The 21,520-nt window shown below is 53.7% G+C and overlaps 1 protein-coding gene across 8 annotated transcripts in view; it reads left to right on the top strand.

The window, feature by feature from the left end:
* The window catches only part of RIPOR1 (RHO family interacting cell polarization regulator 1), a 128,978-nt gene extending 111,243 nt beyond the window's left edge, over nt 1–17,735 (top strand). For 5 of the 8 annotated variants that reach the window (XM_090063519.1, XM_090063523.1, XM_090063521.1 and 2 more), the window contains 17 exons: nt 2,276–2,428; nt 2,564–2,627; nt 3,468–3,511; nt 3,922–4,047; nt 5,391–5,539; nt 6,256–6,385; nt 6,930–7,073; nt 8,749–9,570; nt 10,022–10,161; nt 11,256–11,430; nt 11,728–11,860; nt 12,230–12,391; nt 13,171–13,329; nt 13,644–13,840; nt 14,191–14,274; nt 15,250–15,340; nt 16,718–17,735. In XM_090063519.1, the coding sequence (XP_089919645.1) occupies nt 2,276–2,428; nt 2,564–2,627; nt 3,468–3,511; nt 3,922–4,047; nt 5,391–5,539; nt 6,256–6,385; nt 6,930–7,073; nt 8,749–9,570; nt 10,022–10,161; nt 11,256–11,430; nt 11,728–11,860; nt 12,230–12,391; nt 13,171–13,329; nt 13,644–13,840; nt 14,191–14,274; nt 15,250–15,340; nt 16,718–16,815 (2,871 nt within the window). In that variant the 3' untranslated portion in view covers nt 16,816–17,735. Of the gene's footprint in view, nt 1–2,275; nt 2,429–2,563; nt 2,628–3,467; nt 3,512–3,921; nt 4,048–5,390; nt 5,540–6,255; nt 6,386–6,929; nt 7,074–8,748; nt 9,571–10,021; nt 10,162–11,255; nt 11,431–11,727; nt 11,861–12,229; nt 12,392–13,170; nt 13,330–13,643; nt 13,841–14,190; nt 14,275–15,249; nt 15,341–15,734; nt 15,799–16,717 lie in introns of all 8 variants that reach the window. The other 3 variants (XM_090063517.1, XM_090063522.1, XM_090063518.1) reach the window with 3 other exon arrangements.
* Nucleotides 17,736–21,520: the final 3,785 nt, after the last annotated feature.

The following is a 21,520-nucleotide window of genomic DNA, read 5'->3' as shown; positions in this document are numbered from 1 at the left end:
CTGTCCCCTGGCTCTGATACCCACCTCTTTCCTTTGTAAAAACTTTAGTGCTCATTAAAGCTGGGATTTACTCCAGTGAGGCACATCTCTCCTCTTGCAGCTCTGCAGTAGGGCTGTGCAAAATTTTGCTGGGTGTTCGTTTCAAAGCTGTTTCAATGTGTTTCAAGCTTGAAACAGCAAAATTGAAATGAAACAAAAAGCATTGAAACAGATTTGAAACAAAATGAGGGCACCCAAAATGTTTCGAGTTTCGAAGCAGCCCGGTGGTGGGAGGCAGGGGAGAGCCAGGGCTGTGCTCTGAGCAGCTCCGGAGCCCCATGTAGGAAGCGCAGCCCTGGCTCTTCCCGCCTCCCGCCGCTGGACTGAGCTCCGAGTGGTTCTGGCAGCCCCATGGAGATCAGCCTGGCGGCAGAAGGTGGAGCGTAGCCCTGGTTCTGCCCATCTCCCACCACCGGGCTGCACTCCGATCGGCTCCACCAGCCCCATGGAGCCTGGGCAGCATTTGTCTTTCTTGGTGCTGGGTGCAGGCTGTGCCCAGTGCCAGTTCCAGGTGGCAGCATCCTATCATCCGGCACACATCTGGAGGCCTGCACCCCCGGGAGGAGTCCAGCACAGCCCTGCAGCCCTCTCGGGGGTGCAAGCCCCTGGATCTGTGTGCCGGATGACAGGAGGCTGCCGCAGCCAGCAAATTTTGTTTTCAAGATTTTGAGGTGCCATTTCTGCAAAACCTCTGCACCTATCTCCTTGAAACTTGGCAGGCTTCATGCCCTCAAAAGGGGCTACCATCGCTGCAGTTTGCATCCAAATCAGGCAAGAAACGACAACGTTTTAGGCATCTTCATGATTCCCCATTATAGCCTATGGGCGAAATGTTGAAACAGCAAAACAATTTTGATTAAAAAAAACAGAACTGTACTTTGAAATGAAATGAAACACTGTCCCTTCTAAATAAAATCAAAGTTGAAATGAAACTATGGTGTTTTGCACAGCCCTACTCTGCAGCACTGTCCTGTTACCCCCAGCCGCCTGCTATGCCATAGAGGATCCTTTGCTCCCCACCACCCTGCAAAGCCTCTGGCTTCCTTCTTGCCTTGGGATTACAGTGGACAGGAGTGTGGTTGGCACTGTGCTGGGCCTGCCCACAGCAAACCAGTACAGGAATCCTGCCCTCCCAGCTACCCCCAGTTGCCTGGTCCTTTCCTGAGTTTAAACACCAAAATCAAACTCTTAGGTCAGGCCCCTGACTTACTTAGTGACCCCAGTAGCCAGCACTCAGCCCAGCCCAGTCACTGCTGGCTGCTGCCTTTCGTATGGCGCATGGTCTGGGCACTGTTTGGGCAGGTTTGTTTGCTGTGGCTGCAGGTCATAGTGTGGTCATCTCTGTTTGAAACATGTTTAACTGCAGGATTGAAACAGAAATCCAGAAGGGATTTAGAATACAGCCAGTGCCTGTAACCCTTTTCTGCCTGGGCTCTGGCTTGCCAGCCCCATTTCACCCCTCTCATTTTATCCCACAATGCACTACATGTGAAGCAAGGGCAGCAAACAGCTGGCTGGTGATATTTTTTTCTTCATAGAAACTCTCAGTCTTCAATCCTCTGTTCCTTGGATATTCGCCGCCCCCAATTCTCGGAGAGAACCTTCCATTTCCCTTGTCTGTGGTCAGGAACAAGCTGGCATGTTTGTTCTCTTCTGCCTTCTACAGTAACTCCAAGTAATCTACTAAGGGAGCGCAGATAATCAGGCTTGTTTGGGGCCTGTACAAACAGAGCCTGCTGGTTGGGGTGATGGTGGTCCTTTCCCAGACAGTGTCACAGGAATGCTGCCTCACCTCAGGCCCTGCCTGACTAGAGTCTGCTCCTAATTATTGTTTGTTCTGGATCCGAATGCCCTGAGTCATGGCTGGCTGGGAATCATACAGCGAGTTAGCAAGTTGCTGTTGTCTGGCCTTTGGAGCAGCCAAGGCTCTTGGGACTGGGATCCCTGGCAACCAGGGAGGTTGCATGCACAAGTCTGTGCTCTGCTAGGCTCCTCTGAGGGGCTTGGGACTGTAGGGAGGGCTCTGCCTCCATCTATCCATGCTTGGTGGCCAGAAGTCAGAGCATGCTGTATGTGGCTCCAGCAGAGTACCCTGGCTCAGCTGAAGAGGTACCTGCAGAAAAGGGTGGACCAGAAATGAGGGGATATCTCTGCCTGCAGCTAATCCATTGCATATGATGGGCATCCCAAGCCCTGTGCCCTGCCTCTCATTGTGTTGCCATGGCTGTCCTTGCAGATTGACGAGCTCTACGAGGCATACTGCATCCAACGGCGGCTCCGCGATGGAGCCCACAACATGGTCAAGGCCTATACAGCTGCTTCCCCAGGCAGCAGAGAAGCACGCGAGAGCCTGGCTGAGGCTAGCAAAGGCTACAAGGAGTACACAGAGGTGAGGCTTGCCTGCCGGGAGTACAGCCTTATGGGAGAACAGAGAGGAGTTCTGGAGGGTAGGGGACAGGGTGGGAGCTTGCAGGTAGCCCACTGGCTGCTGCTAATACATGCCTCTGGTTCCTCCTATGCCCAGAACATGTGCCTGCTGGAGAGTGAGCTGGAGAGTCAGCTGGGGGAGTTCCATGTGAAGATGAAAGGTAAAAGTCAACCCCTGCACCTTCGTTCCCATGGACTTCTACACCACTGGCCATCTCCTTACTGCAAGCAGCCATGGGCCTGCCTCATATGTATAGCCAGCAGGTGAAAGGTTCTGCCCACAGGCACTTTGACTGGTGAGGTGAGGGCTTGAGCATGGGTGGTGACTCATCCATATGGTTCAAGCCATGCCTACTTGCTTAGGAGCTCTAGGACCAAGCAGAGAGGTGGGGAACAAAACCTGGCCCCTCGGTTTTCCTCTGGCCCTTGAGTCAGAGGAAGGACTTCTTGTGAGCAAGTGCTGCACAACCCAGTGCCCCTCACTCCTGACCTGCTGCCTCCTGCCCCCAGACCACCAGGGAGTGCCCCAAGCAACCCCTTGCAGGCTGGACCTATGACAGCCTGCAAGGCAAAAGCCATGGTTTCCCACATTTTTCACCTTCAAAGGAGAATCCATTTTTGATGTTTGATCCATTTTTAAAGTTTGTTCACAAACCTTTCATATATTCTTGTGACCCACTTTTGGATCCGACCCATGGGTTAAGAAATGCTGATCTAGTCCAGCCCCCTGTGAGGCAAGATCATCCTTATCCAAACTATCCCATATAACTATAATATAAATTCTTCATAAAACACTGTCAACCCTGACACGACATAAGACATAACACCCTAATCCGCCGCAGGTAAAGTAGGCCAGCATCCTGCTTCTATAAAAGGCTATTAATATATGCTCAGGAGATCCTAGAGAGGGCAATGTCCCCATGGTTCAAGTTGTGCCTACCTCTGCTTAGGAGCTCTACTTAGATGGGCTGATTCTAACTCTCTGCTCTGTGCTTCTTCAGGACTGGCTGGGTTTGCAAGGCTCTGTGCTGGGGACCAATATGAGGTATGTGGAACTGCTTGTTTGCAGCCAGTAGTAGGTGCAGCAGGGCTTGGATCATTCCCTCTGTGTGCCTGGAAACTGCCTAAAGGTCCAGAGCTCCCTGCCTTTCCCACACTTTGCCAGGTAGAGCTGAGCTGAATAAGCCTGAGCGGGCCTTTTAAGTGCAAGAGGGGAACCTTGTGGGTATCTTCCTTTTCCCAGAGACCTCCAGCAGAGAGAGAAGTACTGCTGCCTCCCGCAAATGCACCTGGCTCCATGCAGGCCTAGCTGGGAACGGCCACTGTCCAAGGCCCTACTGCAGGGGCCTGGCTCTGCCTCCAGACTTGAGGGGGAGATTGGTAGATGCTGGTATTTGGTAGAGTTTGCATGCACACCCTGTCTCAAGCCTCAAGGCAGCACTTTCTTGCTCTCAGATCTTCATGAAATATGGGCGCCAGCGGTGGAAGCTAAAGGGGCGCATCGAGGTGAATGGGAAGCAGGTGTGGGACAGTGAGGAGATGGTGTTCCTGCCCCTCATCACAGAGTTCCTCTCCATCAAGGTACAGGGCACCCCAGGTGCAAAGTATTAGGGGCAGTCAGGGTTGGGGGTGGACTTGGACTGGGTGCACCATGCCAGCCTTCCCTGGGCAAAGCTAATGCAGGTCTGCAAGGCAGGGCCACACCCTCTGGAATGGGCAGGGAAGCAGCTCTCATCTTGATCAGCTCCAGCACCAAGAAGGGTTCAAGCAACAGCACCCCCACCCCGATACATACTTCTCCTCCCAGCTGCAGGACTCCCATACTTGCAGCAGTAGGGAAAGTAGTCATGGGGTAATGAAACAGTGATCTCTGATTGCTGTGGGGTCTTGCAGTGAGACTATGCAGCTAGTTACTGCATGTTCACTGTTCTAGCTGCTGTCTTGGCATTTCCCTCTCCTGGTTTTCTTCTGACCCCCTTTAACATACACAGTGAAAGTCCCACACCAGGAAGCAAGGAGTTTTAACTATTGGCAAGGTTGCCACAAGCAGTGGAGGGCTCTGAAAGAATCTGCCTGTCTCCACTTTCCCTGAAATGGGGAATTTCCCCAGTCCCTACTGTGGTGATTCACGCCATAGCCCTGATCTGTGCTGTGCTCCAGTCCTTGATTGCTGTCCCAGAGGGAGCAGGCCAGCAGATAACTCTCCCCCAGCTATAGTGCTCCTCAGATAGGTGTGGTTGTGCCATGCTGGTGATATAGCTGTTCCAGCTACCCTGCTATATGTATTGCACCTAGCATCTGCTGCTGCCTGGTTTGGGCTGGAAGACAGGTGCCCACCCTTTAGCTGAAAGATTGAGCTGGAGAGGCAGAATGCAGAGGTGTTGGGAGCTGGAGGGGGATAGTGGCTGCACCACTGAGACAGCAGGTGCTTGCTGCTTTAGATGCTCTGCTGTGCCCTTGGTAGTGTGCTCTGGCTGGGGGGAGTCTGGTTAGACCTTGCTGACAGGCTGTGATGTGTGTGACACACCCAGATGCTCACACTGAGGGCCATGAGCTTGTGGGGGGGCTTTAGCTCCAGGCATCCTGCCTCAGGGCTCTCACAGGGGCCTGGGCCACCTGGGCTGGTGTTTGTGCCTTATTTTGCTTCAGGCTGTCTGCTTTTTCCTGTGGTGGAGGGACAGCAGGCATATGGGTCTGAGGAAAACCAGGAGGGGGCAGCAGCTTCCAATGAACTGAATATTTCTGTCATGTAAATCCTGATAGTTCTGGATTCTGCAGCGCTCACACTGGGGCCATGATGGCAGTGCCTAGTCGAGGTCAAGAGCATTGAGCATTACTTGTGCTGCTTCCCCAGACTTGTGGGTAGCCATCAGACACACTCTCTCCTGCTGAGCTGTCATCAGCCCCTTCTCCTTCTCCCCCAGGTGACAGAGCTCAAGAGCCTGGCCAACCACGTGGTAGTTGGCAATGTCTCATGTGAGACCAAGGACCTGTTTGCAGCACTGCCCCAGGTGGTGGCAGTGGACATCAATGACCTGGGCACCATCAAGCTCAGCCTGGAGGTGACCTGGAAGTGAGTGAGAATGTGGACTTGAGCCCAGAGCTGCACTGCCTCTGGCTGTGCCCAGGGAAGTGGGTGGCTTCTTGAGGGTCATGGCCTGTCCCAGCAGTGCCACCCTGGGGAGGTTCTGGGTTCCTTGATCTCTACTTGAGGGCAGTTCTGAGGACCAGCAGCCATCTGCCTGGCTGTGTGCACCCTTTACCTTCCCTCCCTAACACCTACCCCAGCAGGACTGGATGTAATTAGCAGCCTCAGCTGGGGTTGAGGCTGCACTGTCCCCACCCTCCCCTTCCAGTGCTGTGGCTACTTCAGAAGAGTGTGGGGGTGGGAGAACATTGCCCATCCTCTATCCCTCTCTAAGCTCCACCAAGGGTCCCTACCTCCTCCTTCTCCTGCAGACCCCTTCCTGCTGTGTGACTGGACTCTGCTTGCTGTTGCTTTCCACGCAGCAGAACCCGGCTTGGTGCTAGCTATTATGGGGCTAATGTCAGCAGTGTGTGGCCTCTGGCTTTCCAAGCTTCCACTTGGTCATTCCTATCATTTCCAGCCCTTTACCCCATAGCACAAAGGTTTTGTGGGCTGTAACAATGAGCACAAGGAACATAAGGAGGGAGATTTGAGAGTTCAGTTCCAGGCCTGATCCTAGAGTCCTTCATCCCTGAGAAAGTAAGGTTGCATCAGCCCTGTCCACAGCTGTGCCCCTCTCACCTCGCTGCTCTTGCTCCCAGCCCCTTTGACAAGGATGATCAGCCTTCTGCTGCCAGCACGGTCAACAAAGCCTCCACTGTGAACAAGCGGTTCTCCACCTACAACCAGAGCCCACCCGACACGCCCTCCCTGCGGGAGCAGGCCTTCTATGTAAGTGCGCCCAGCTGCCCCTCTGCCTGCTCAGCTTTCTCAGGGGGCTGGGCCAGGCCAGGTTGGAAACACCCATGGCTGGGGGGAGGGGGACTTGACTGGGCTGGGGAGAGTGGGATCCCATGTTCATCCTGAGCTGTCAGGAGGGTCCTGTATGAAGGACATGTTTCTCTCTCAGGGACATGATGCTTGCACATCAACATGGGGCATCCCAAAGGTTGGGACTTTGCTCTTGCTTTCATATGCTTTGACCACAGTGGAGTTGGGCTGTAGCACTGCAGGCCACATGTGACAAGTGAGCTTCACAGCAGCACAGCCTTCAGGACTGCTGCTTTATTGATTTCTTTTTCCTACATGTTTTCCTGGGAAAGGAGGGAGCAGCCCTACCAGCCAGCCAAATACTCAGGAGACCCCCTGTAGCTCCCAGGGGAGGGAGAGGCGAGCTGTGGCTTTCTGCTCCCTCTGTTCCAGCCATGAGGTCCAGAGACAAAGTCATAAGCCCCTCTCCCTCCCTGCTGACAGCTGCCTCTTCTCTCTGCCTAAGAGCACAGCACGGGCAGCCACCAACAAGCACAGGTGGTCTTTGCTGGACATCTTCCGTGAGACGCTCCTCGAGAAGCTGTCTCGGAGCTGCTCCTGCAGCGATGTCTCCTCAGTCGAACTTGGGAGATGTCCACGGCAGGGCTCTGTAAGTTCTCTGGCTCAAGCCGGCCTGTAGCTTAGCTTGGGTGGCTTAGTCACCTGACGTAGCTCTAGCTGCATCCTGCCTCCTACTCACTAGTCGGTTTTTAGGTAGGTACCTGCTTTGTGTGGCCAGAAATGGGTAGGGCTTCCCAGCCATAGGAGGCCAGGCCTGCAGGACTCCCATCAGTTGGAAAGGAGGGTGTGGGGGCTTGATGGAGTTTCTGGGATGTCTCCAGTCCCTGCTATGGAGGACTGACAGGGACTGGCAGTGGCCAGTTGACTCCAAGGCTGGACACTCCATTGCCTAGCTGCACTGGGATCTGTGTGAGAGCTGAGACCTGGAGCAGTGTTCTGCCTGCCATGGAGAGCCCTCGCCATCCCTGGCCTCCCTGAGAGTCAGCCTGGTCTTGGGCAAGAGGGAAAGAGCAGGCACTAGTGAGTATGAGGCTTTTCCCCTGCCTTGCATGCTCTGCTGCACAGTAGTCTGGTGTGCCAGCTTGCTGCAGCCCCCTGCAGGCTGGTGGTGGTGGTGCAGTAGCTGCTTTCCATAGTCGTAGACCTTTTCCCCTTTGGCTGTGAGCTGCATCCGTATCCTGGTCTTTCCCATCCAGTCCTTACCTGGCATAAGATGCACCTCCAGCCCCCTCATGCAGCAGATGAACAGAAGCCTCTGGTCTGTGTATGCACTTCTGAGCCCTCCCTGCCTTAAGATTGTACAGGCTGCCCCCTCACACCAGCCGTGAGCATGGGATCCATCCATCATGAGCTTCGGAGGCTCTGGGTCAGGTCCTGGAGGGCAGGTGCTGAAGGCTGTACCCAGAGCCTGGTCTAACAGTTAAAGCTGGGTCTAGGAGCTGAGATTCTTAGTTTCCATGTGGGATGTAAGTGGAGAGTAGTGGCTTAGAGCAGGGAGCTTGGGAGCCTGGATTCTATCCCAGCCCTGGGAGAAAGTGTGGGGGGTGGCAATTAGAGCAGGAGTGGCTGGGACCTGGCTCCTGGGTTCTGGCATAAGCTCTGAGAGTGGAGGAGGGGACTCTGGTTACCCCAGGGAGTGCAACTTGGGAAACAGGTGAGGCAGAGACTGAACTGGCCAATGCTGGTGCTTGCTGTGACATTCTTTCCTGCCCCAAAGCCACTCCCATGCTGGTGGGAAAAGAAAAACAGATTCCTATATGCCTGGCCTGGCTCATGCCAGCCTGAGCTCCAGGTGGCAACACTCTCCTCCGAAACTGTCCCTGGGAGCACTGGGCTGGGAGGCTCTAGTAACATCTGAGAGAGAGGCTGAGTTGGCATCTCTTCTGGCCTGGGCACTCCTCCAAGTGTGGGTGGGTCGTGTCTGAGATCTGGCCTGGCCTGAACTCATTCCACACCCTGGTGAATCTTCTCCAAAGACTTATGGGTGCCACAAGGGTCACTGTCAAGGGACCTCAGGATGAGGGGACCTCTTGGAGCTTCTAGGGAATGATGTTGAGCCCTGGGAGAAATGGTGCCCAAGTTGCTAACTTGTGGGCATTCCCTGCCAGACTTTGGTGCCTCCAGGGGTCCCAGGGGGTCTGAGGGATGGTTGCTGCAATGAAGAAGCACTAGAGGCCAAGTTGAGCTGGCATGAGCTCCTGGAGGAGAAGGGAGCCATTGCCAGGGCTTGCTGGACCCTTGGTGACCTGCTGTGCTCTCCCTAGAACATGCTGCGGCGACAGGAAGAGCTGGAAAATGGCACAGCCTGGTCCATCTCGTCAGAGTCGTCGGACGATTCCTCTAGCCCCCAGCTGTCAGGCAGCACCCGCCATGCCTCCCACAAACCCATTGTGCAGCCTGAGGTGCAGGCCTCTGCTCCTGCCATAGAGATCTCCTTCTCCCAGCAAGAGGAAGCAGGAGCAGGTACCCCTGCTATGGCTGAACCACCCAGTCAGCAGCAGGAGCCATGCTGTGTCAGAAAGGAGGTGGTGGCAAATGGACACGTGCCCTACTTCCGGACTCTGAGCCAAATCAGCGAGGCCAGCATTGACGCAGCAATGGATGGCAGGGAGCTCAAGGACACAGGGGGCGCAAGTACCCATGTGCAGGAGGCTTCTCCAGCCCCTGAGGACTCCAGTGCCAGGGAGCTGTCTCCTTTAGAAATGAACTCCCTCCCTGGGTCTTCAAATCCAGTGCCAGAGACCAGGGTGAGGAAGGACAGAGGGCAGGACGCTAAGCCCCGCGCGGCTGTCTCTTGGGCTGAGGCCTGTGTGCCCATGCTGGTGCAACCCGAAACAGCCATGTGCCAAGCCCTGGCACCCCAGGTGTGCAAGGTGACCCCAAGTCAGCCAGTAGCGTTGAAGCAGGTCTTGGAGGAGGAGAAACCAACCCCTGCACCCACAGAGGTGCCAAGGGTGAAACCTGTGGACTCTGGCTTGGATGAAGCCATCAGCTCACTGAGCTCAGCCCTGGATGACTACCGGGGGCAGTTTCCCGAGCTGCAGCCCTTGGAGCGGGAGCTGAAACGTCTGGAGGAGATCCTCATGGTAAGGAGGTAGCACTGGGTGGGGGCTGGTCCTGACTCCTCCCTGCACTGTTGGGTGCAGTAGGCTGTGAGCAGCATGTGCCCCTGAGATAGGGGGCAGGGGCCCAGGGGCAGCGCTCCAGCCCTGTTAAGGATCCCAGCTCCTGGGCAGGATGGTCAGAGCAGGGTGAGTGGAAAGTCCCCTGTGGCCTCTGTGCCCTTGTGTCAGATCCTGGGGTGATGGGAAGCAGATGCAGCATGGAGTACTGTGCCAGCTCAGCCTGCTGCTCTGAGGACCGGCTTGTCTGCCAGCTAGCCCTGCCTGTGCAGCGAGGCATCTGCTGCCTCTGAGCGGGGTGGAGCAGCCCAGACATTAGGGCCTCTGGTAAGGGTCCTGGTAGGTACAAGTGCTAGGTGGGGTGCGCTCGGGTACAGGCCCTGCACGTCACCACACTGCCCTTACTTCCCTGCAGCACAAGCAAGGCGTCTTCCTCAGCCGTGCCTCCAGCATGAGCCTGACGGTGGAGCACGCGCTGGAGAGCTTCAGCTTCCTAAACACCTCTGACATGGATGACTCAGAGTGCTCAGAGGAAGAAAGTGGCAGGAGCGAGAGGTAGGTGCGCAAGGGGGGTTGTCGGGCTGGGCTGGGCAGTGCTGAACTGGGAACCTCAGTCCTAATCCTGTGTTCTGAGTAGGGTGAGTAGTGCCAGGCAGCCTGCCCCGGGCTAGCTGCCCCAGTCCATGTGGCCTCCTGGCCACCCCAGTGCCGTGGAGCTACCAGAGAGGGCCCTTGCCTCCCTAGGCGAGTGCCCTGGGTTCCAGAAGCCGTGACAATGTTGCCCAGCCTTGACATGGCCTCCTCCATAGAGCCCCGTAGGCCTCAGGCCTGCAAGTTGTGTGATGGCAGCGCCACCTGGTGGTGTGGCCTCTGTGGTGCTTTCCTGGTGCAAGGAGCAGCTTCTTCCTGGGCCTGGGATGCGGAGACACACCCATGGCCCAGCTGCTGCCACCTCCCCTCCAGGGTGCAGCTAGACTTGGGGGCTGGGCCCTTTGATAGAGCAACACATCTGGCTCATTGCCTGCTCTACAGGTATCTGGGGACTGCCTGTAGATCTGACATAGACCTCAGTCTTTTTGGTCCCTGGCATGGCATGCTGCCTATGGCTACCACCCCAGTGGGAGAAGGGACAAGAGCTCTAGATAGCTGGGCTCTGCTCTTGCAGGACATGAGTCAATTCTAGTGAGTGTAATGGAGGACCAGGACTCCTGGGACTATGCTGGTGACTTGCTGTGCAGTCATAGGCAAATCTCTTCCCTCTCAGTGTGAGGGGGGCTGTACCCCCTCCCTCCAGACAAACCCAAGGGCTTGAGTGTCCTTTGATCCCTCAGGCAGAAGCTGCTCTGGCTTCCAATGTGCTTTCCTCTGATCAAGGGCCACTTCTGAGGTCTCCTGGGTTAGGATCAGGTCCTGTTCCCTGCCCCCACACAAGCCTCCGCCCTGGCTATGGCAATATGGCGAGTCTTACAGAAACTTTTAACTTGCTGGCACCAAAATGCAAGACATTACAAACCCAGTCCTGGCATGGAGGAGCTCTTCCTCTGGGAGGGGGACTGGGAGCAGCATGTCTGCTGGCTAGTGGGTGTGCAGTACAGTGGGGATAGGAAAACCAGGAAGCATGTTGACGTGTTCCACTCCTGTACCCATAGGAAGGCTGGTAGTGCCCGAGCTGGGGATGGGGCTCTAGGCATCTGTGAGGTGATGGCTGAGGACACTGGCATCTGCAGCGGCTCTGAGGGAAGCACTGACCCCATGAGCACTGGCAATGAGTTCCTGGACAGGGCTCTGGTTCTTCATCTCAATAACTGCAACCTTCTGCTGCTGGTGAGTGTGAGAAAATGAAAGGCATTCCTTCCAGGGAGGTGGCCATTCCCGGGCTGGTAGGGATGGCACAGAGTCTGAGCACTAACAGGAACTGTGATGGGCTCCATTGCTGTCTTTGCCAATGCTAGGGTCACCCTACCTGCTTGCCAGGGTCTGACAGATGCTGTGGGTTGGCATCCACTGCTGCCTTCTCAATGCTACAAGTGGCATGGCACAGCAGAGGGGGCTGTGGTGCCACTTAGAGATTCCTCCTGCCAGTCCCTGCCTCAGGAGCTTTGCTGTAATTGTACCTTCCAGAAACTGGGCACATTTGGCCCCCTGCGGTGTCGAGAGATGTATGCCCTGGACAAGCTGATGAGGGAGGCACAGGTGCTGGAGATCGTCTGCCAGCTGACAGAGAAGTCAGGGGCAGCTGGCACAGCCATGGAAGGTACACGTCCTTAGTGTAGAACGTGTCTCGGGGGTGTGGGCCAGGGTCACCAGGCCATGCTGAATAATGGGTTCCATGCTGGATCATGACAAAGAGGGGGCTGTCATAATGCAGGAAGAGCACTGGTCATTGACAGGTCTATGCTGGATCAGAGGGGATGAGACAGTCCTAGGCCAGCACTGTCTCCTCAGAAAAGGAGCACTTGTTGATGGGTCTGTGGGAAGGGGTCTCCCAGGCTGGATGCCCAACTCTGGTCCCCCAACTTTGGATGCCCAACTGAGCAGTGTCTGAATCTGCAGTGGAGGTGACTGACTTGATGCCTTTGTGCTATGTGAACACAGCTCTGACTGACTGTGTCTGTGCCTGCAGTGGTGCAATTCTCCACCCGGAAGGAAGGTGTGTTGCCCTTCTGGGATTGCTGTGTGGAGCTGCCCAATGTCTACACCTGTCCTGTAGAGAGGTTTCTACAGGCACTCAGTGCTCAGTACACAGTGCCCATCAGTGAGCGGCAACTGGGCTTGGCAGACTCAGGTGAGTGTTGTCTCAGGTCTCACTGTGCACAGACACTTTAGGAGCCACTGCTGTCTCTGTCCGCCATCTTTGGGGCCCATAAGCATCCTCATTGCCGAGGTGGGCTTGGGGCTTTTGGGCAGCTCTGGAAAAAGGCATCAGCTTGCCATGTGTCAGCTCTGATTGACAGCCAGATGCATCGCTTCTCTCCAGCATGCCCAGCCCAGATGAGGGGGCACTGAGGCAGAAAGAGCAGTTCTGAGAGAAGAACCTAGACATCCTGGCTCTCAGTTCTGTGCTTTGACTAAACCAGGGACTCTCAGCCAGGGTGCTGCAGCTCCCTGGAGTGTCTCAAAATCCTTTCAAGGGTGCTATGGGGTGCCACACAAATTTAGGAGTGCATACATGATTCACAAGATAAACCCAGAGATTTCAAACAGGAATCCATGGTGGTAAACTGTCTGACCTGTTGGGGTCTTTCTGAGTTGTTTGGAACAGAAAAATTGTTCTAAAGTTTTTTTTGTAGTCAAAAAATGAGTGAAAGCCAAGAGCTGGCACTTTCTGAATGCACCTTGAGTCTAAGGAGGTTGACAATCACTGAGCTAGAGCATTGTTTCCCTCTAAAAAATGCCAGGACATGGCAAAGAGCCAGCTGTCGGGTGCTGTCCTGGTGCTGGAAACCCTGCACAGCTGGTGCCTCTGGACTGTGTTCCCAACAAGGTGTCTGGGAATGCAGAGAAGCCCCAACCCCACCCTGCCTCCGCTTATGATGGTACTGACCTGGCATTCTCTCCTTGCAGTCTGTGTGAAGCTGGTGGAGGATGTGCTGGATCGTCGGCTGCCCAAGCGGCCTGGGAGCAGCCATGGGGAACAGGTCACCATCTTCCAGTACTGGAGCTACTTTGAGTCATTCAGCATAGAGTCCCTGGACTCCTATGTTATGGAGCTGGCTGAGGAAGGTAGGCACCTGTGTCCTTGCCCTGCTCCACCCTGATGTGAGTAATGGCACAGACAGGCCCTATCTGTCACTCACCAATGCACCCTGCTGACAAAGCACCAGCAGGCATGCTGGGCCAAGCTAGGATAGGCCTGCCCCCCCCCAGACATTTCCCACACATGTTGCTCTAAGCTATAGGTAGGAAAACAACAGGGCAGTGCCTGCAGAGAGGGTCTGTCTTCTCTCCCAAGTTGAGTAGGGGCATGTCCTGGCTCACCTAGTGCTGGGAGATGTGGATGCATCTTGCCAGGGCTCATTGCCCCATCTCCCTTGCAGTACTGCTGGCACAGAACCTGAACTCAGATGACCAGGATGTGGTGCTGAAGGCACTGAAGCGAGTACCTGAGAGCCGGCTTAAGAAGGAGGGGCTGAAGGCCTTGAGCTCACTGCTCGTGGAGGGCAACAGCAAGGTCATCAGCGCTGTGTCTGCTCAGCTGCGCAACCTGGCAGAAAACCCCCGCTTCCGGGAAAGAGTAAGTGCCAGCTGCCTGACACCTCCAGTGCTCCTGCAGGATGCCTGCCTGGGGGATCCCAGGCATGTGGAGCCTTTGGAGAATGAAAGGAAGAGAGAAGAGGGCTTGTCCCTAGGGCTTTGGGGTCCCTTCCAGCCCTGTGATTCTGTGAAGAACTAAGGGAGGTAGTGAATTGGAAGGAAAGGTGGGAGGGAGGGGGTGTGGGTGCGGAAGACCTGGGTGTGCAAGGCCCAGTGGTGGGGATGGTGCTTGAAGAGGCCCTGTCTGTGGATGGGGCTGGCTGAGTTGCCGCCCTGCTCTCAGCTCCCAGTGCCCTCCTGGCAGACATGCTGATCTCTGCCTCCCCCCAGGCTTTGGTCTGTTACTTGGAACAGCTAGAAGATGAAGAGGTGCAGACACGCATCGGTGGATGCGCAGCCCTGGGGTGTCTCAAGGTCAGTGCAGCCCTCCTCTTGCACCTCCCGTGCATGGGTGTCCATGGAAAGGAACTGCCCCTCCCTTTCCCTGTACCCAGTTACATCCCAGGGAGGTATGTGGGGCCTAGGGGCAGCAGAGTATGTATAGGAGGTGCGGTCAAGAGGGGGGAGCTCCCTGCTGCCATTGTGCTTGGTAGCCAGGCCCACAGGGCTTGCTCTGAGCTTGCACCCAGGAGATCTCTTCTCTAATCCTACCCATGAGGCAGTTTTGCCTCAAAGGTCTCTCTGGCCTTGAGCAAAAGGAATCAGTGCTTCCTGGGCAAAGGAGAGACTGCATGGCAGCACCATCCTGTGTGCTGGACTCTGAGTGCTACAGACAGCCTGGCTGCACCTGGCACAGGGAAGTGCAGTACTGAAGGAAGGGCATGAATAGACTCCAGGAACCTCCCACCCAAGTCCTTTGATCTTCAGCCAAGGCCAAGAGGCCAGGCTGGAGCAAGGGAGGAAAACAGCCCAGGGGAGGCATGGGTGGACGTGAGTGGGTCTGCAGAGGGAATGAATGAAGTGGCACTGCTCCCCTCCCAGAAGTCCCAAAATGTGCTAGTTATCTGAACACGGAGAGGAACTGGGAGAAAGCTCAGACCCAGCCTCAGTCATTTTCCTGAGCAGGCAGCCGGGGCCTGGAGCAGGGCCTGGACATGCACGTGGAGCCCTTCGTCTCCCATCCCCTCCCCTGAAGGGGGAAAAGAATGGAGGTCTTCAAGTGGCACTGGGCCTGGTCCCCTGTGTCCCTCATACTACTAGAACCAGCCTGCTGCCCATGGGGTGGGTGGCAAGGGGGTGGGGTGGGAGCGGCCTGTTCCCATGCAGTGCCAGTATGCTGCCTGCCTTGGTGCATCCTCTCCCAGAGGCCAGGGCAGGGCCATGCCCACAGCCAGGGCAGTGGTGGCAGGTGTGGGATGTGCTCAGTGCTTTGCATTCCTCTTCCAACAGGCCAAAGAGAGCATTGAGCAGCTGGTGTATCTGTGCCAAACTGACAAGGAAGATGTGCGGGAAGCAGCCAAGCAGAGCCTGATGCTGTGTGGTGAGCACTCTGCTATTCCCTTCCCCACCCCCAGCCCCACAGCAGATGGCTCCAGTAGCAGACAGGGCCTTCTAGAGCCCACAAGTCTGCTTGCAGGGCTCCGTGCCCCAGCACTGCCTGGGCTAGCTCGCCTGGTGGGAGGACTGGCTGGCTGGCCGTGGCAGAGGCCTTGGTTCCATTCCTGGCTTCACACACAGTCCTGTAGCAGAGCCCTGTTGTGCCACCAGGGCTTTCCCCTCCCCTTGTGTGGGAGCCATCCCAGGACCTGCCTGGAGTAAGAGCTGACACGGGGCTCCATCACTCTGCAGGCAGGATGGCCTGTGAGCCAATGCTGTTCAGGTGCTCCAGAAACCTGTATTGCTAAGTGTCCTTGTTATTTATTATCATTTATTAGACGGCACTGAGAGAACCATCTGATTGGCTAACTAGGCTTCCGGGTCAGGAGAGCAGCCACACAGGTTGGGATGTGTTAGCCGGAGTCGTGTCCCCTCCCTGCTCCTGCTGCTTTGCTCACAATTGTCTGTTTTGGATCCTGTTGGCCGTGCCATTTTTTTTTTTAAATGCCTGTCTTTGCTGTCTGTGGCGCTCCCAGGTCGCGTGGGCACATCGTGCACAATGTCATGACCAAATCTGTCTGTCACTGTTGCTGAATGCCATTGGCCTGCTCACGTGCACGTGTTTGTGAGAGACTGCTGCCCTCTGGTGGCTACAGATAACACCAGATGAAAGAAACGTTTCTTTCATTAGCTGAGGTGGTAGAGACTATAGCTTCTGGAATACAGTCTCTTAGGTCTCTAGCCCGCCTCCACAGATTAAATTATTCAAGATTAAACTTAATTTGAACATCAAAACCCCAAGACCCTTAGGGTATGTCTGCATCAGGGCAGCAGAGGTCTCAGCCTCGCCATCAAGGAAACAAGTACCATCAGCTTGCTCCACCTATGTCAACCTTGGAAATGAAGTGAGGATGGCCTGGGAGAATTGCTTTTAAGCACACTAGAAAGCCAGGCTTTGACAGTGGCACTACAGCATCCCTGGTGCCCAATTCCAGGGCTGACATACATGGAACAGGAACAGGTGGGCAGGACCTATCAGTATTTCCTTGGTGGTGAGACTGAGCACTCTGCTGCTAAAGTCTAGAAACGTCCTTAGCCTGAAGCTAGCTGTTGCAATCTCTGTCCCTGTTCTTGGAGAGTTGCACGCTGGGGAAATGAGAATACATCTAGTGTAGTCTTTTCTCTTTATTGCTCTGCTGAGACGCCAGGGTGTGGAGGGTTTAGGTTGGCCACAACCCATGGCTGCGTCTTGGAAGACAGCTAATTGGCCAGGCAGGGACCACAGCTGGTGTTGATGGCTGACCGTGGCTTATTTTTGCAGGGGAGGATGGTAAGTCTGCTCACCGCCGGCTGGAGGAAACCCTGGACAGCTTACCAAGGATCTTTGCCCCAGGCAGCATGGCCAGCACGGCTTTCTGAGATATGCCAGTACTTACTTACACTGATCCCTTTGGGGCAGAGGCACCGTAGAGCTGCCCTAGGCTCACATGGACTGGTCCAGACCCAGCGTGTCACGGCCTGACACAGCTCCCAGGCCTTTGGAACAATGAACAGTATTAGGACGTTCCCAGCAGCTCGCACAGCCCACTCACTGCCTTACACAGCACAGCTTTCCCTCACACCTGGACACTGGGCTAGAGGGGGCTGCTGCATACATGATGCCACAGTCTCTCTGGGGATTGGGGCCTTGGACACTCCTCTCCTACCTTGCTTCTCTATTTGAACTTGCTGGGTGGAGCTGGAGTTCATGCACCCCATGCAGGAGATCAGTTTGGCATATGAAGGCTGCATCAGGACTCCTCTTCTACTTGCCTTCCAGTAGCTTGCGGGCTGCTTGGCCTTCCTGGGACGGACATGCACTTTGAAGCTGTTATTTCTTCTTGGGAGCTCCTTTGCTATGGGGATTGTCCCCATTCAATGCTTGGCGTTCCCAGGACTTAATAAAACGACATAAATATTAATATATTCTGCTGGCATTTCTTCTTTTCAGCTCCAAGTGCCTCCTGCCTACCCATCCCCGGTGTTGGCTGCGGGGAGCACACAGCATTATGCAGGGACCCAGACTGCAGCCTTCCCCTGGGGCTTAGCTGGTGGTTTTTAAGGCGTGCTGGGTAGAGGGCATGGAAAGGAGAACCAGACAGAGGGACACACAGACAGAAGCTGCCACCTTTTTTGGGGGGGTTTTAATTTAATTTAATTTTTTATTTACAGAATTTTTTTGCAGAAGAACAAGTAAAAAATCCTTTTCTATAAAGTCTCTATAAATCTATATATAATGTAATTACAGAGAATGGCTAATTTTGATTTAAATTCAGAAATAAAAATAAACCTTTAACGAGTGAAGGTGTCATTTTGTGACAGTGTTGCAGGCAGCAGGGAGTCGGGACTGGGGAGTTCTAGGGCTCTGGGCTATGCTATTGTGGGTTTGTTAGCAGAGCAGGAGGGCTACTTCCTGCTCAGCCCTTTGTCTGGGTCCCCTGGCAGATCAAGTTGTACCTCTCTGTACCTGCCCACTTGTAATGCAGGGATGCTGAACCTCCCAGGACTAGCTAGCTAAATTGTCAAAGTTTTCTAGCAAAACCTCCGACAGGGCTATCCGTAGTGTTCTCACATCCAGCCTGGGAATGTAGGGGGCTCACGGGTCTCCCAGGGCTGATGCCAAGTGTGCGAATAGTGACTGTAGTTCTGTGATGCAGTAACATATAAAGGCCTCAGCAAGCAAAAGGCCACCACACAAAGGACTCTTCTTGCTGTGGGTTCTAGGTATTCAACACTCTGGCTTCTGTAACATACAGAACTAACCCACACCCCCACCTCCATGTCAATGAAGGCAGTTGCCAGTACAAGGACCAGAGGCAGGCAGACAACCACCCAAACTAAGCCCCACCAATGGAGCTGTCAGGAGAAATGCCTGTTCCTTGCCTCACCATCTGCATGAACCTGAGAAGGAGGCCATTTGTGTATGAAACAAGGATGACGATAGGCCCAACTTGTGTAGCGTGTCAGCAACCTGGCAGGGGCAACAGCTGGAGAGTGAGTTTTTTTTTCTGTTTATAACTCACCCACCAACAGCTCCTTTGTGTTAAGTGAGTTGCAGGGTGCAGATGTGTCAAAAACCTGTCTGAGAATAGCACAGGAATGCATGTGGGCCATCTTCTTTAAGGACATGGAGTAGAGGCTGATCATGAGGTTCTTGCCTCAACTCTGTGGTCTCCACATCAGTCTTGCAATCTAATGAAAACCCCAGTACACAGAGCCCTTTGTGGAAGGGTTCAGAGTCAGGGCTATCTTAAGGCTTGTTCTTTTGCCAAAGAAACCTTCTTCTGACCGAGAACATGAGCCTCAGCCACTCAAATAATGGATCTTGGAGCCACAACAGCTGGCTCTATATTCCCAACATTAGTGGTATGAACCAGACACTTGGATACCAGTGTGCAGGCTGGCTTGTACTTGTGGGAACTGGCATCTGGTAAAGCTTTAACTCCTTTCTTCCACCATGCTGAGCTTTCTGCAGTGCTCAGGGACATGGGGAGAGCTGTGCAGCCCCAGCATGTGACCCTGGGAAAGATGATGGGGAGGGGAGTGGCTAAAGTTCTTACTAGTCATCCCTTACTTTCTGTCCAGAAGGAAAAATGTAACTTCCATTAACTGGCAGAGGTCCCCCATATATCAGATAGCTGGTGTTTTATGTTGTAGCTCAGTTTTCAAATAAGAGCATCAACCCAAATGGAATTTTACTGGGGACACTTATTCTACACTTGCCTTAAGTTACAGTGATAGGTTGTTCTGAAACAGGCATTCTTCAGGTGTGTTGGCAACTTGGACATGGCAGGACTGAAAACCTGAGACAAGAACCAATGGCAGAAATTTGTCCTTTGGGCTGTGGGATGTCCTGCAAAGAACCAGGACAGTAACAGTGATGGGGGTGACTGGATTCAAAAACCTTGTGCTTTCAAAGTCTGCTTTCACTATTTGGCCTTAACTTGTCATCTTAAACAATGTTAGTGCCTCTTCTTTGAAAGGCAAAATAGATTTCTCCCTTCTCTGAACTCCATAAAAGCTAAAAGGATCTTGCATAAACCTAGAAAAATAGCCAGCAGGCAGAGACTGAGCCTGGAAATCTATCCTCTAAAAGAGTGTTGGTTCAGCATGGTAGGAACAAGAAAGATTGGATTGGATGCTGCCCTCTTAAGGCTGCTGCTTTCCAGACCTGAGATTACTGATAGGAATCTAGGTTATGCATGGGAAACCAGAGGCGGTTCTTTGGTGACAAAATACAAAAACCTTTGCTTTCTCCCATGTCTTGAGCAGTGGACAAGTGCACTTGGCTCAGTCTGTTTAGATATCTAAGCACTACCCCTGATCAGTATTAAGAGACAGACAGGGCTGCACCAGGCTCTGAGCAAGTGCAGTCATGGCAGAATGGTTGGATGTGTTAGTGTGCATAGCTGCACTGTTCCTTCTCGTGGCAGGAAGACATTTATGAATTGCCTGGAAGGCAATTAGCCATGTTTCCTTGCCCATCTGCCTGGTGCAGAACAGAGGAAGGCATGTTAATGGGGATAGAAAGCTGGGACTTTACAACTGAAATTCAACCACAAAACTCTTCTCTTCTCCCCCCAGCTAATAGTTGTTTGTGAGCCCTTTAAGTCTCAGACTTCCCCAGAGCTCCTAGGAAGCATGGACCTCATCCTCCACTGCACCCTATGTGTTGCTTTCCCAGCATACCTATGCTCTGGGATAGGAATACTCAGCGATATCCTGGCAGTCATGGTTAATCCTTGAAGAGGAGCCAGGATGAGACTTCCCTCCAGTTCGAAATTTTCTGTCTCCTAGAAGTTGCATTCTCCTGTAGCAATCCTCATTCACTAATAGAAAACAAGGCTGTTGTGAAGGTGAAGCTGAAGCTGTTCTCCCTTCATACTTTGCCTTTGAACTCACTCTCCACTCCCCCATTTGGATCTCCCAGTTTTGGCTGCTGAAAAAAACCCCTTGAAAAATGTTAAATTGCTCTGCTGGGTATGTTGTGTGCCTGAGGCTCCTGGAAGTGGTCCCGGAAATGCAGTTTCTTTCCTCTGTGCATCTGACAATATTTCGTGCCCATCTGTATCATTGTTTCTGTTGTAAATTCAGTCAGTTCCCTCTTCCTCCTGTGGGTCTCACAGCCAGGGGGAAAACAGAAATGGAGCTGCAAAGCCACAAACTGATAGATGTCAAATCAGCCATGTTCAATCAAACCACTGTTAAGAAAAAACAAAACTTCCTAACTGTAAGAGCAGTTCTCAACCTTGTCAGAGTCCCTCCCCAAGTTTTCTGAATGTGGTGGCAGCCATGATTGAGAACAACTGCTGTGTTCAACTTGCTTCAGGGCTACTCAGCCGGGTGTTGCCACCTCCAGGTAAAACTCCCCCATGCTCCTGCTGTGCAGCCAGACTGGGAAGGGCTGTGGCACATGGTTGTGTTTCTGCTGCATTAGAGTACTCTGGTAAGCCTAAAGCAGGGAGGACAGCAAGCTTGTGTTCCAGCCCTTCCCACCCTGACATCACAGCATCTTCCAGCAACAGAGGAAGGCAGAACTGTCCTATGTGGCTGTTTCCAGGAAGAATATTGGGAGGGAGCCATAGGCAGAGTTGCAGCCTGAATCGACTCTACCTAATGCAAGAGCATGTTCATACTGCTGCCCTGCCCAAGGGGCAGTTTTACCTGGTCCCCACAACCACATGGTGGCATCTGCATCGCAGCAACCCTGGAAGGGGTCTCATGACATCCCAAGGTGCTGCAGCACCCTGAGAACCACTGCCTTAGAGTGAAACAAGTCATCATCACAGTTAAGACTAGGAAAACTTGGGTCTAGTAATAAATTCATGTGCTTTACTCAAAGATGCAAATAATAGATGGACTTGAACAAATTATACTACTGGGATTCCTTCCCTGAAAAGAGCAAAACCTGTATCAATGGCACAGTGAGTTAACTAACCAGAGCAGGGTGTTCCAGACTAGGTGTTTCCAGACAGAGAAAATGTTAACGTGTAAAAGTTGAGGCAGAGACATCCATACAAGCCCTTAAAAACAAGGGACTGTCACATGAAGTTATTTTATCTGTATACTTGCCATTCACTGAGAC

The sequence above is a fragment of the Crocodylus siamensis genome, chromosome 9 (genome assembly GCF_052110815.1).
Source record: "Crocodylus siamensis isolate JL-2025a chromosome 9, ASM5211081v1, whole genome shotgun sequence".
NCBI lineage: Eukaryota > Metazoa > Chordata > Crocodylia > Crocodylidae > Crocodylus > Crocodylus siamensis.
This window is presented reverse-complemented; position numbering and strand designations above follow the sequence as displayed.